At 41.9% G+C, this 15,003-nt stretch overlaps 1 protein-coding gene across 1 annotated transcript; it reads left to right on the top strand.

Moving 5' to 3' along the window:
- Nucleotides 1-13,501: 13,501 nt before the first annotated feature.
- Nucleotides 13,502-14,437, top strand: LOC136652730 (olfactory receptor 13H1-like). Its single transcript, XM_066629651.1, has one exon. It carries the CDS (start codon nucleotides 13,502-13,504, stop codon nucleotides 14,435-14,437), a length of 936 nt encoding a protein of 311 aa, XP_066485748.1.
- The last annotated feature ends 566 nt before the right edge of the window (nucleotides 14,438-15,003 follow it).

Genomic DNA, 15,003 nt, shown 5'->3' with positions numbered 1-15,003 from the left:
CAACCCATGAGTTCGGGAACCTGCAGAAACTGAAATCCTTGGGTTTCAAATTCATGGATACAGCGGGCCCACTGCATTTATCATAGTAATGTTTTCTGCAGGAGGTCTCCTTTGCTGCCATTCATGATGGGAATTAATTTGCTTGTCTTCCGGGAGCAATAAGCAAAATCTTCACTATGATAAATTAGAGTCCGGCAACAACAAGATATAAAAGAGAATTAATGGAAGAGTGTTTTAGAATTTTTCACTAAATTCCTGAGGAACAGCAACTCCAAGGACTAATAATAATAGAGGTATTTCTATACCGCCTTTCTTGGTCCTCAGATTTCTCCTTAGACTTTATTCAAGGCAGTTTACATAGACAGGCAATTTAAATCCCCTAGGGATTTTTACAGTTTGAAAGAAAGTTTCTATCTTTCAAGAAACCACACCATTCAGATGTTTCTTTCTTGATCTGGTCGCGCATTCTGGCCTCCACCCTCCCACGCTCAGAGCAGATGGAATAACTCGGCTCAGCTTGTCAGCTGCTTCAAGTTTCCATGGTGCCGGAGGCCTCGAACTGGTGACCTTCGGATGTTATCTTCAGGCAAATGGACTGGAGAGTTTGCATCCTCTTGGCTTTGGCGATCTGGACACTTGCCTTCTTATTTTCTATAGTTCCCTTTCTTGCAAATCCATGCCACGTTTGTGGACATAATGAGATAAATCATATCTCTTGTGAGCTTACAGCCTTCATGAAGTTGATCCGTTCAGACATGGATGTGGAGCAATTGATCATGTATTTTACCAGTACTCTCATGGTTCTCTTTCCCTTCTGCTTCATTCTCTTTTCCTATTTACACATCATTGTGGCCATTCTGAGAATCCACTCAGCTGGTGGCAGATGGAAAGCCTTTTCTACCTGTGGATCACACCTGGCTGTTGTAGCTGTGTTCTTCGGAAACTGTATAGTCACGTACATCAAACCTCAATCGAAAGACAGCCAAGATAGTGAAAAAATTTCTTTCAGTCATTAATGCCCACATTAAATCCTTTAATCTATACATTGAGAAACCAGGATGCGAAATCTGCACTGAAACGACTGATAATGAAGAAATTATGATGCATAAATATTGCGATGCATAAATATTTCTACTGATGATTAGAGAATGTATCAGCCACAGTCAGTAGCATAACTGGGGGGGCAAAACTGTAAGTACTGCAGGTGTGTTGCCATCGCTGTCCGGAATGTCTCTGCTGGTGAGTGGAATGGGGCGCTTACATAGCGGTTTGTGTTGCTTATAGAACTTACTGTCTCCCCCCAGCTACACTTCTGGCCTCAATGTGTTTTTTTCTAGCCAATATTCTTGTTGTTCAATTAGTTGATGCTCAACAGTCAATACAAAACTCAGATTTTGAGCTAGCCCAGTCCTGATAGTCATCTTTTTATAAAATTCTTCTTAGATTTATCTTACTGGACAGTAGTCACAATGTAACTGCAGGAGAAAAATGAAAATCGGAAGACCTCATCTAAGTCTAGTATTGTAGTATAATTTTTTTTTTTTTTTTCAGAATAATGCATATCCATTTATGTTAGTTTATTATGAATGGAAGGTGTTGACATATCTGATCTTTTACAAAACAATTTATGGCGTAACATTTTTTGTTTTTTTTAGAATCAGCTGTATGATTTTGGGGTACCTTCGCCTCTTCTTTCCCATCCTTGCAGGATGTTATTGGTAATCATAAGATATTAGCTACAAACAGCACTGGCACCTTGATGATGGTTTCGTGTTGCAGAAATTCACTGGCAATGTGACCATGGTTTTGTTTTGGAGAAACACATGCAGATCTGTCTGTGATGGCTCTGAACTGAAACGTGAATTTAATAGCAGCAGCACTAATTCCAGTTAGATCAGTGGTGTTCATCCTTGATTCTAAGTTTGTTTCCCAAACTGTTCATAAGAACATAAGAAGAGCCACGCTGGATCAGGCCAAAGGCCCATCTAGTCCGGCTTCCTGTATCTCACAGTGGCCCACCATGCTTCAGGGACTACACAAGTTAGCAAGACACAACCTGTGTCCTGGTGCCCTCCCCTGCATCTGGCATTCTCAGGTAGCCTACTTCTAAAGCATGGAGCTTGCACACACATATCATGAATTGTAACTCATGATGGACTTTCCCTCCCCAAACTTGTCCAATCTTCTCTTAAAGGCATCTAGACAAGATGCCATCACCATTTCCTGTGGCAAGGAGTTCCACAGACTAATTACACTCTGAGTAAAGAAATATTTTCCTTTGTCTGTCCTAACTCTCCCAAAACTCGGTTTTAGCAGATGTCCCCTACTTCTGGTGTTATGTGAGTGGGAAAAGAGCACCTCTCTATTCACTTTATCCTTCCTCTGCATAATTTTGTATGTTTCAATCATGACCCCCTTCAGGTGCCTTTTTTTCTAGACCAAAAAGCCCTAAACGCTGTAGCCTTTCCTCATAAGGGAGGTGCCCCAGCCCAGAAATCATTTTGGTTGCTCTCTTTTGCACCTTTTCCATCTCCACTATATCCTTTTTGAGATGTGGTGACCAAAACTGGACGCAATACTCCAGGTGAGACCTTACCATTGATTTGTACAACGGCATTATAATATTAGCTGTCTTATTCTCAATACCCTTTCCAAAGATCCAAGCTCAGCATTCACGGATGAGGAGGGCCCACTATTATTACGCCCATTATTATTCACAATATTCATCAGAAGAGCTTTCAAAAATGCCTGCAGAATTGTTTAATGATTATGGGCAGTGATCCACTTATGTACAATTCCACATTTTTAAAAAAGCTTGGTCAAATAGGTCTTGTAGTAGTGGTTGTGAAATGGGTTTAATTGTAAATTATTTTGTATGTGGGCAGTCCAAACCTAACCAGCCCAGCGCTGGCAGAATGAGCACATATACTGTCGCAAATGTGCCATAAGACATGTTGTGGAAGCATGGAGGTTTGTGGCACTGGAGGAATGGTCTGTGCCTGCTTGCTGGTTCATGTCAAAAGGCTGCGCTCTCTGGAGCATGTAGACTCTCCACAGGTTGGTGGACGGGAGGTGGGTTGCAGAACAGAGATGAAGAGGAAGTTTAATGGGGTGAAGGAGTGGAGAGGGGTGGATCGGGCCCAGGAGAAGATGAGAATGGTGGCAGTGGCTGCAGCCATATTCTATTCCCCTACCTGGGCCTGATTTCCAGGCAGCACTTGCTGGGAATTGCACCAGTGATTTTACTGGCACAAACCCGAGTAGCCACATAGTGGTTGCTGGGCTTGCCATGGGGGAAGGGAATGGCCATATTCCTTGAAGAGACCTCCAATAGCCTCCATTCCACAGCTAGATGCAGTAGAAGCCTTCAGCACTGCTGCTTCACAGCTCAGGAAACTTGGTAGGATACCTAGAAGAAATGCCTACTTCTGCTTTGCACATTTGCACAATCTTATTCAGCCTGATCTTGATGGTATAAATGCTCAGGGATCAGAGTTGGCAGCAAGAAACTGTTTGCAGTCCAGTTTATGGGAGAAGAGGAGATATAGAAACAGGGCCATCACAGGGCAGACTGAAGCGGCTGTTTTGAGCAGTGGCCTGGAGGAGATGATGGACTGAAGTCAAGTGTCAGGAACCCAACGTTTGCACACCTCCTCCACTGGCCCACTGCCCACCCACTCACATCACTCTATGTTTGGATCTTCTCATTCCAACACGCAAACAGAATACACACATGCACATTAGCCTCATGGCAATTTGATCTGGATTAGATATATAGATTAAGGGCAGTGAACTGCAATTAATGAAGTTCTGCGATTTTTCTTTGAAGCTGTGGAGAGAGGGATCATGTACAGGTATATTGATTGTGACTGACAATAAGGTGGGATGTTGCAATCTACTCATAACCTTATGACACAAAGTTAAAACTACAGTAGGCTGAGTCAGAATGATTGAAAACTGAAATGAAAAAAATTGTCATAGGCATGCTTACTCATGTGTAAGCTCTATTTACCTCAATATGACTCTTGTCCTGGGGAACCATGTGTTACAAATTTGTGTGGGTTATTTTCCAGAGACAGGCACTACATAAGAACATAAGAACAGCCCCACTGGATCAGGCCATAGGCCCATCTAGTTCAGCTTCCTGTATCTCACAGCAGCGCACCAAATGCCCCAGGGAGCACACCTGATAACAAGAGTCCTGGATCCTGATGCCCTGCCTTGCATCTGACATAGCCCATTTCTAAAATCAGGAGGTTGCACATACACATCATGGCTTGTAACCCGTAATGGATTTTTCCTCCAGAAACTTGTCCAATCCCCTTTTAAAGACATCCAGGCCAGATGCCATCACCACATCCTGTGGCAAGGAGTTCCACAGACCAACCACACGCTGAGTAAAGAAATCCTTTTCTTCCCCACCCATACGCATGAGACAGAAAGCTATGCTCAAATGCATGCCTTTCCGCAAACACTGCTCAGACCGATCTTTGGCCGAAGTTAATATCCAACATTACTTCCTCTTGTTTGTACAAATTATGTATGCCAATCTTGTTACTGCTTCCATGTGTAGATGGCGGATCCGTAGCTGGCAAATTTCTTTCTATTTCCATTGCAATTTTACATTGCCAATACTGTGCTCTCCCATTTTCACCAGTGGTAAGGTATTCCAGGAACAGAACTTCTGGTTTAGTTCTCTTTGAATAAGAGAGAATGCAGAGAGAATTGCCTTTCTCACTTTTGCTTTATTGTCAACTATAACAGAATATTATGGGAGGCTTAAAGGTAACGGTGAAGCGGGTGAACCCCAAATCAAGACCCTGAACCTCAAAGTGTTTCACCTTCAGCCAACTCGGTTTTCATTCCTGCCATTCCAACTGTATGCATTCCAGTAGTTCCCCCTTACACATAATCTTTCAAACCTTCACTTGACACTGTGCAGAAAAAATAAAAAAAATGTAAAAATTTAAAAATAAATTGTATGTTTAGGAAATATTCCCAAATACGGAAGATTGCTAAGGTTCTTTTCCTTGTAATTTTTGATTCGATTGCTCATTACCTTTTTTCCCCCCAAGTCTACTGCAGGCTGATAGACCTCCCAACCCACAACAAATGTAGCAGAGTATAACTGGAAGCACAATGGAATTGTGAAACACATGTTCCCATCAAGAGTCGGAGGAGTGTTAAAGGACATGATCCTTAGAGGTTAAGTTGCTACAGATAATTAGTTCATTATATGAAACAATTCCATACCTACTGAAAATGGCTTGTATCCAAAGAGCAGTGAGTAGAAGGAGGAAAGGAGTTAGTACTGTCCCATGAATGCCCAGTGGAATATTTCTCACAGAGCAGAGCCACAGTGTCTCAGCAGCAACAATCCACAACAATACTATCCATATTGTCTTACAGAAGAAGATATCTGTTTTCCACCACATTTCGCCCCAAACCGGCTCTGGTGCTGCTCATTAAGAAGCTACATTTTGATTGTGGGATACTGTGAGGTCATAAGTGTTGACCACTCTAATATTAAAACGCAGACAATGATTCCATATGCTCCCTGCTCCAGTCCAATTGCTACCTTCTCATCTGCGACATTCTATCCTGTCTTCCCTATTCCAGGGAATTGATGTTTTATTGATCAGCAGAAGAAGAATATTGTGAAATTTGGTAAAAACACATTTTTTTTTCTCTATTCCTGTCATTCTGGTGCACATAGAGACAGTTTTCTTGGAAGGCTACAGTTCCAGGCATTCTGATCTGAGGGGTAAAACCCGAAGGGCACCCAAGGAATGGGACTCTGGGCTGTCCAGCAGCTCCATCGTTCTCACTGATATACTGTATGTATGAATCCATGTGCCCATATTTATTCTCATTATTCATTTGAAAACCATTTTAAAAAATACTTTCAAAATGGTTTGGTGATAACAGTCACCCAATCCTAATTTTGGTGGCAGATGCTGCACCAGCACTAGCCGTTGCAAAGGTGCTGTAAAGCATGTTTGTGACAACTTGTGAGTAGGCAGCACCAACGAGAAGGCCTCTGCCATCCTGCTGGTGCTGAATCCAACCTGCTGGATGCACCGTTGTGGCAGAGGGGTGGGGGAGCAGGTCCTCTGAGAGGAATTTTATCAGGGGGTACGAAGTTTCTTTTGGGCCCCTTTGCAAAGGGGGAGGGGGAAAGAGTGGGAGAGGGTGGTGATGGGCAAGCAGAATGCGGGCAGGGAGGGGCAAAACAGGAAGGGGGAGGGTGGAGTCAGCTGGAAAAGTCTTCTGAGCTCTGAACTTCATGGGTGGGTCTACCCACCCATGTGGCATTGGCAGATACAGTAATATGGAAAACCAAACACACTCCTATGTATATATGGCTTGCCAGTAGCTGCAGCTGCATGCTTGTGGTGGTGTCCCCAGCATCCCATGCAGGCAACAAGTCTGAGTAGATAGGAAAATGCAAGATCCTTTGGCTCCTGGGCCCCCTTTTTGACCCTGGAACCCGGGTACAAATTAGCCCCTTTACCCCCCTCTCCTCAGCCCTGTGAGGGAGGGTGGAACGGTTTATGGGAAAATGAGACATTGTTCATTTGGCTTGGAATAGAATCTAAGGAAGGATGAGCTCTGTGATTTGGCTAAGACAGTGGTTCCTAACCTTTACACAAAGGTAAGGGAACCATTCAGCACTTATGGGGCCATTATGGCAATGGTGTCTCAGTGGTGACGGCACTTCTAAGTTTGCACCACCCCTGACTAAGTTAAAAAAAGGGGTTTTTGGACTTACCCAGTGGTGGCGGCAGAGAGAACTGGGTTCTGCACCGTCTGCAGCCACTGCCACCACCTGGTAGGTCTAAAAAAAAACATACCCTTATAAACTTATTTGGTGGGGGTGTCGTGAACCTGAAAGTGCCATCGCTGCCATCCTGCTATCAACGCTGGTTTCCACTCCTCTTGGAGAGGAATTCAGTGTATTTCATTGCTGGCTGGGATGGGAAACACTGTGATAATATCTGGAAAGCTTCACAGAGATGGTTCCCCAAGACTGAGATTTTAAGGTGCAGATCTCCCAGGCTGGTGGAAGGGGGTAGAGTATGCAGTGGAAATAAAGAAACAGAGCAACTGCAGTCATGAGGCAGCTCTGAAATGGCCTTGTTGAGGAGTGGATGCCAATGTCCATTTGAAATGACAAAATTGACTTTGGCTGAGTCAGAATGGAAGAAAAGTGAGATACAACTTTGTCAAAGTCGCTCGTACTTGGGAGTACGCTCTGTTGATCTCAATACTACTTTTGTCCTGAATAAACATGCAAGCATGAAATGCCTGCAAGTTATAACTGTTTACAATCACAGTTTCCTCTCACTGATGGCCTATTGACTACAATAGTGGGTACTCCACTCTTGCTAATTTTTCAAGCAAGTTGTTAATTGTTTAAATGTAATCATCTTAGATATTGCAAATATCTGCCTTTTTGTGGAATAGGTTATTTTTTGTGTTGATGACTTGAAGTATGATAACTTAAAGGGACACCATAATTAATAAACAGAAACTTTTGTTTATTGATGAAGACAACTGTTAATGACCTTTTTTCTCCCATCTGAGAATGTGAAATGTTAACATAGCAACATATAAACAAAATGACTTTAAGGACCCAATGCTGTGGAAATGAGTAATGATGAAATCTTACTGAAAGCAAGGGGACAAATTATTTCTAATGAACTTGTTGTCAGTGGGACTTTGTTTCCATTGGAACTGAATAGTGATAAGTTTTGGTTAGATTGGGGACAATTAAGTAAAACTCTACAGAGACCAACATCTCTCAGAAACTGTGAAAGTTTGTTCTATTAGAGCAGTGGTTCTCAAAATTTGAGTCCGTGGCCCACCAGAAGGTCACAACCTAATTCTTGGTGGTTCACAAAACTGAAAAGGCAGATTAAGTTATGTGCATCAAGTGTTAACTTGCTACTTGGGGGGAGCTCTGCTGACCAATCACCATTTTTATCACAGAGGCTTAAGTGGCTGGTGAAGTGAACTGTTTTTTAGGTGGGCCCCGATGTTTAAAAGTTTGAGAACTACAGTGCTGGAGAAAAGAGTTGGAATGTTTTGGAAATGGCATCTACGTCCTCATTAAAGATCGACATCCAGCCACTAATAGCCCAATAGCAACATGGATATGGCCATGCCAAAAAGGAGTGTGCAGCATCCAAATGTGGGGGGCGGGGCGGCAACCTGAACATAAATGGGGGATAAGTAGGAAGTATTTTAGTATTTTATTTACATCTTGGCCATTTGTTCCTTTGCCCAGGGGTAAGGTCTATTGGAGCTACATGATTGCAAGGTACATGGATCAAAGCTGGGAAGGGGGTTAGGATATCAGTGGAGCTGACACTACCAACATCCCACCCGTGACTCACCCAGGTACCAACCCCAGTCTCCAACCAGTTCCGCAGTGGCAATTCTGGCCCAGATACTGGCCAGAGCCACGACAGCAGACTGCTGCCCCTCCCCACTGAACAAGCTGCCACCCCCTCACCATTCCTGCCCCCCTTTTGGCAGCCCAGGGCAGCCGCACATACACTCTCCAAAAGCCTTGTAAAGGCCTCAAAGGGCCAAAAACATCACTTCTGTTTACACGGAGGAAACCAGAAGTGACTTTTTATACCCTTAGAAGACATGCTGAGGGCCTGAGAAGCCTCCCCAGTCCTCAGAAGGCCTTCTAAGGGCTTAAAAAAGTAACTTCTGGTTTCCTCTGTGAAACCGGAAGTGTCGTTTTTTGGCCCTCTGGGGCATTTACAAGGCCTTTGGAGTGTGGGGGAGGCAGCGCACTGCTTCTCCGCCTCTCAGAAATTCTCTAGGCAAAAGGTCCTGAATGTCTGAGTGGCATAAGAGGGGGCTCTGCAAGGGGTGGATGGCAGCATGGCACTGTCCCCCCAGCCTGGAGCCCAGGGCATTTGCCCCCCTTGCCCCTGTCAGGTATGCCACTGCTGTTCCACCCCCCACCCCCATGCCAGTATGCAACTTATTAGTGTCAGGGCTCTTGTGAGGCAGGTGTTGCCTAGCTGCCTCCCTTCTCTGTTCACAGCATGGGTTCAGCTGCACTTTATGGTGTATTGTGTTTTGCAACTGCCTCAGAGGATGCTGTGCAACCAGAACAAGAGTTCCAGCAATGTAGCTGGCCCATAGGATTGAGCCATAAGTCAGATACCAGCTGTATAGGATAACATTGAGAGAATATTGAGAGAAACCAAAACAGTCCTAGAAGAGCTTGTAACCTTTTTGAATGGATGTGTATGTGTCACACATCTAACAGGTTGCATACAGGTGAAACTTGCAAAAGAAGGGCTGGTTCAGGTTACACTTTGCTGGGCAGGGATAATAACAACAGCAGTAGTGACATCCACTATGGAAAAATGGCCACCAATGGTTCACATAGCATTGTGTCAGCAGACATTATGCATGGGCCGATGTCTGGTGCAGATCCATGGAGACCCATTGAGGCATTGGAGGCTGCTCCAAAATAAGGGAACAAAAGTTCCTTGACCTCAAGGAGGACTCCAGGACAGCCCCCTCCGCAGGATGCAGCATGCACTCTAGTCACATGGCAGCATTGGTGGGAAAAGGGTCAGTTAGGATAGGGTGTCAGTGAGATTACTTTAGAGTAAGGGAGTTGGATTGACAATGTTTTTTGTGTGAAAACCAGAAGTGGTACAGAGGATATCCTGAGGAAGTCTACATTAGAATGCCTATAGTTGTTTCTACAAATTAGTCACTGGGGATTGTAACAATTGGGATTGCACAAGAAATGAGAACAAAGAACCAATATGATTTTCTGCACTTTGGTTAAATATGACAATGATTCAATGGCCTTTATAGACTCATTAGTAAACCCTTTTAAAAGCAAACCCTTTGTGTTCTGTGTATGAAATAACCGCCAATGAAGACCCAGGAGGCCAAAGACTAAGGAAAGAATATCAGGAAGCTGCTCTGTCTTTGCTTAGTTCCTGACACTCCAGTTATTTTCTGAAGTTGCAGCAGGTATCAGTATGAATGATTTTCAAACATTATTGGTACAGAAGAATTGAGTTATATGTGTGGCAATGGCTCAGATTTAAGATAGATAGATAGATAGATAGATAGATAGATAGATAGATAGATAGATAGATAGATAGTGTGATCCTAACCCATCCTGGTATAGCCAGGCTGCAATGGCCTGTGCTGTATCCAAAACAAGTTAGGAGCAGGCTGGTGCAAATCTGAGACACCCATTGTATTCCAGGGGTTACAATACAGTGTGCTGATCCTGCCATGCTACTGGGCCCAATCCTCTCCATTCCACCCTCCGTAACCCAAAACACCCCCTCCCTGCCTCCGATTTGCCCTCAGCACAGCAGGTAGTTAGGCTTCGGCTGTTAACCTGTGAAGAACTTCACCATTGCTCCAAGTGCTATCTTCCTCCAAAACTCTAGTAAACTTTTTTTGTTCACCATCAAAAATTATGGTAAAGGGAACCACTGCTGTGCTGTAAATATTCAAAGATTTTTTTGTTTTGTTTTGTTATTTCACTAGTTAAAAAGAAGCAAAAATGAACAGGTAAGCCATATTGTCTGGGATTTCATCAATATTATTGTCATGCACTTTTTAATGTTTATGTCCAGTTCCCTGAGCAGACCATAGTTAGCTTCTTACTTCTCTTTTGGGTGCAGGACTCCTTCTACAAGTACTTTTTGTTCTTTCATGCTGCATCAGAAGGCTCTTTGCATTTTAGAAGCTAAACTGATTACAATAAAATATTATGCACATTCTTAAAATATTTCCCACTGAGATAACTTGGAGTGTTTTTGCAGAGTCTGAACATTTGGGTATTCTAAAAATGAAATACTACATTGGCATTTTTTGGAATAAATTGTATTGAAATTCTATTCCAGCCATTTTCAACCACTGTGCCATGGCACACTGGTGCGCCACGAGTGGTCCAAAGGTGTGCCACAGAAATTTAGGGTAAGGTCATTTATTAATAGGAGATGTGAGCCCCCACTGGCACCATGGTGTGTCTTGTCAATTGTCAAAAAGCTGGCGGTGTGCCTTGACCATAAAGTGCCTTGTCAATGTACCATGAGATTAAAAAGATCGAAAATCACGGTTTGATTGGATTTTTAAAATGCAGTTCCATAGTATTGCCAATACATATGAATATCATTTTTATTAAATGGATATTTTACCTATAGGACTCTCTCTCTCTCTCTTTCTGAAATATTATGCATGGACAAATGTGCTTTGTTTCCTTCCATTGACCACCACAAACTAATTAATAATGGAAGTACCAGAAGAGTTCAATGAGACTGAAATAACTGAATTTGTTCTCATGGGATTTGCTGGCCAACCCAAAATAAGAATGGGATTGGCAGCTCTAACGGCCATCATCTACTTGGTGAACATCTTGGGAAATGGACTTATAATCATGGTGGTCGTAACTAATCCTCGGCTCCACAATCCGATGTACTTTTTCCTTTCCAAACTTTCATCATCCAAAACTCTCCTAAACCCACTTTATTTGCATCACCATTATGGTAAAGGGAACCACTACTGTGACATTGACATAAATATTTGCTAATTTTTTTGGGTCACTCCAGAAGTTAAAACAGACAAAAATATTCAGGTAAGCTATATTGTTTGGGATATTGCTATTATGACTTTTCATTCACTTTCCAAATTGGGCATTTGCTCTGGCAGAGAAAAGATGGGGTATGAATGAATGAAGCTTATGTCTGCTGTGCTGAAAATGACAAGCTTCTTACCATTCCTACATATTTGGATATTCTTAAAAAATACAAAATAGTCATTGGAATTTTGGGGGGAATAAATATTGGTTGCCTTGTCTGTTCCTGCTAGCTTGTGCTGCTTCGCAGAGTGTTTTAGCATATGCTTTGGGGAGAAAGATGATGGCTGGACAACCTTGATTTGAAAAAGAAACTGAATCAATGAATTAATATTGAAAGATATTTTGATTATGAATGCTTGTTTATTTTGAAATAGCTTAGAACAGCAGTTTCCAAACTTTTTCAGCTGGGCCTCACTTGACCTACTGGGCCATTGGCCACGGCTCCCCATTAGGGCTATAATCCTATATATTGTATAGGATTTTCACAAGGATTCTGTGGCTCCCCAACTGGTTTCCATGGCTGCCCAGGGAGCCACGGCTCACAATTCGAGAACCACTTTCTTAGAAGCATGAAAAAGAGAATTCAGATTCTGGTTCAAGTAGAAATAATTTATCAATTCTCTAGTGAAAGTGGATTTATTCACCGATTAATTATTTTCAAGTTGTCATTCATAATAATCCATCAAAACATCTCAAAACATCTCATTCTTCATTGTGCAAAAGATACTATAGATCTTGCACTACAGTCATTTGATAGTATCCACCTTTATGAAGAAAATATACAGTATTAGTTTTATTTTTATGTCTGTATTTTTTGTTGAAAATACCATTAATCTTAATAACATCAATGAAGCTCTGTCTTCAACAAATTGATTTAATTTTTTTTACAAAACCATGGCCAACTAGAAGTGACATGAAGTTTTACAGGCATGACATGATAACACCATCCCCGGTGCTATATTTTGCCCCTGCATCTAGTAAGCTGCTGCTGGAACACTGCAGTTCTTTCAATCGTGCCTAGTAGTAAAGCTGGACCTAGTGTTCACCATTCTGACCTTGGTGTTCATCATTCTCTTCGCTGCAGAAAAAGAAATTCCTATGAGCACATATATCTCAAATAGTACAGAAAAGGGCAACCATAACTAGGTCACATGCCCTTTAAGCTTGTTAAGATCTTTGGACCAAACCAATGTAATTTAAGGGCCATCCATCCATTTATCAAATAGTGCACTCTCAGAAAGACCTAAGGTACAAATGGCAGCAGTTTCCCCCCAAAATGACACAGAAAACAGAAACTCTTAATATCATTACTGATGATTCTCTGTAGATCCTGTTCTTGCACAGCATTGGCACGTTTGCAACTGTACTTGGTGGCACGGAGCCAAGTACCAGATTGAGTTCTAAGGCTGCAATCCTAACCTCACTTTCCTAGGAGTAAGTCACATTGATCGCAATAGGACTTACTTCTAAGTAGACCTGGTTAGGGTTGTGCCCTAATTCAACATATTGTTTCTGTATTAATGGATGATATAAAGGAGTAGAAAATCCATAGCCAATCTAATACTTGTAACACTTTCCATATATAAAAAACCAATCTATTTTCTACATTTCTATTATTGTTTACTACATTTACATCCATGTAAATGGCATCCATGTCAAGTCTATGTAAAAATAATTCCATTTCCAAGAGTTACTTCTTTTTTATTCTATTGAATTTTAAAGTTTGTGTTTACATATTATTGTCAATATTAATATCATTGTTATATGGATATATTACTCATAGAATGTTCTTTCTCTATCTGAAATATTAATAATTTTTTCTTCTTCTTTCCTTTGATGACCACAGACAAATTAATAATGGGAGTTCTAGAAGAGTTGAATGAGACTGAAATCACTGAATTTGTTCTCATGGGATTTGCTGGTCAATCCAAAATAAGGATGGGATTTGCAACCCTCATGGCCTTCGTCTACTTGGTGAGCATCTTGGGAAATGGACTTATAATCATAGTGGTCGTAACTGATCCTCGTCTCCACAACCCTATGTACTTTTTCCTTTGTAATTTGGCCATCATTGATATCTGTCTTTCCACGTCTGCATTTCCACAATCCATTGTCAACTGCCTGGTGGAGAGACCCACCATGACTTTTGCTAGGTGTTATACACAAATGTATGTTTCCGTATACCTTGGAGCAACTGAATGTTTCCTATTGGCAGTCATGGCTTATGACCGGTATGTTGCCATCTCCAAACCACTACGTTACACTATCATTATGAGCTGGAGAGTTTGCATCCTATTGTCTGCTGTGACATTGACAGTTGCCTTCTTATTTGTAATTGTACCCTGTGTTGCAAAACCAGCCCGCTTCTGTGGACATAATAAGGTAGACCATTTTGCTTGTGAGCTCAGAGCACTCATGAAGTTGGTGTGCTCGGACATGGTCATGAACCAACTGACTATGTATTTCACTAGCAGTGTCACAGTGCTCTTTCCCTTCGCCTTCATCCTCTTTTCCTACCTTTGTATAATTGTGGCCATTCTGAGAATTCACTCAGCTGGTGGAAGACTGAAAGCTTTCTCCACATGTGGGTCTCACCTGGTTGTAGTGCTAATTTTCTATGGGATCTCTATAGCCACATTTATAAAACCTCAGTCAAAAGATAGCCAGGATGCTGACAAAATTATGTATATAATTAATGCTGGTGTGGTACCCATGTTCAATCCTTTAATCTATACACTGAGAAATCAGGAAGTGAAAGCTGCTCTTAATCGAATAAGGGAGAAGAAACTGTGACTCATTTACTGTGAATAGATTGGATGGACTGTTTCCACTGTATTCTGGCGGTATTCTATGGAATCTCGATTTTTGGATATTTGAAACATCAGTCCAAAGATTGTCAGGATAGTGACAAAGTTCTGTATGTAATTAATGCTGGTGTAGTACCCATGTTAAATCCTCTAATCTATACATTGAGAAACCAGGAAGTGAAACAGGCACTTAAACGCCTAAGGGAGAAGAAACTGTGAAGCATTTACTTTTAATAGATTGCATGGTTGATCTGCGCTTTACCATATTATATAGTTTTAAGAAGGAAGGCATATACTCCCTAAATGTCATGTTTCTTGTTCAAGTGCATCTCAAATGAGCAGAGAGGACAAAAATGTAATGCAACGTGGCTGTTGGCAAGATTTATTCCAGCGTATCCACACCATCATTTTCCAATAACACAAGAATTAGCAATGATTTCTGTAGGTCAGGGGTGGAAACAGGACCACCCTGATTAATCACAGTGAAGGGATTTGTTTGGGAAATTACATTTTTTGAGAAACAAATGCTATGATTTGGATTGTGTGAGGTGT

Source organism: Tiliqua scincoides, chromosome 5, assembly GCF_035046505.1.
Source record: "Tiliqua scincoides isolate rTilSci1 chromosome 5, rTilSci1.hap2, whole genome shotgun sequence".
Taxonomy (NCBI): Eukaryota; Metazoa; Chordata; class Lepidosauria; order Squamata; family Scincidae; genus Tiliqua; species Tiliqua scincoides.
Note: the sequence above shows the minus strand (reverse complement) of the source record. Positions and strands in the feature narration are given on the sequence as shown.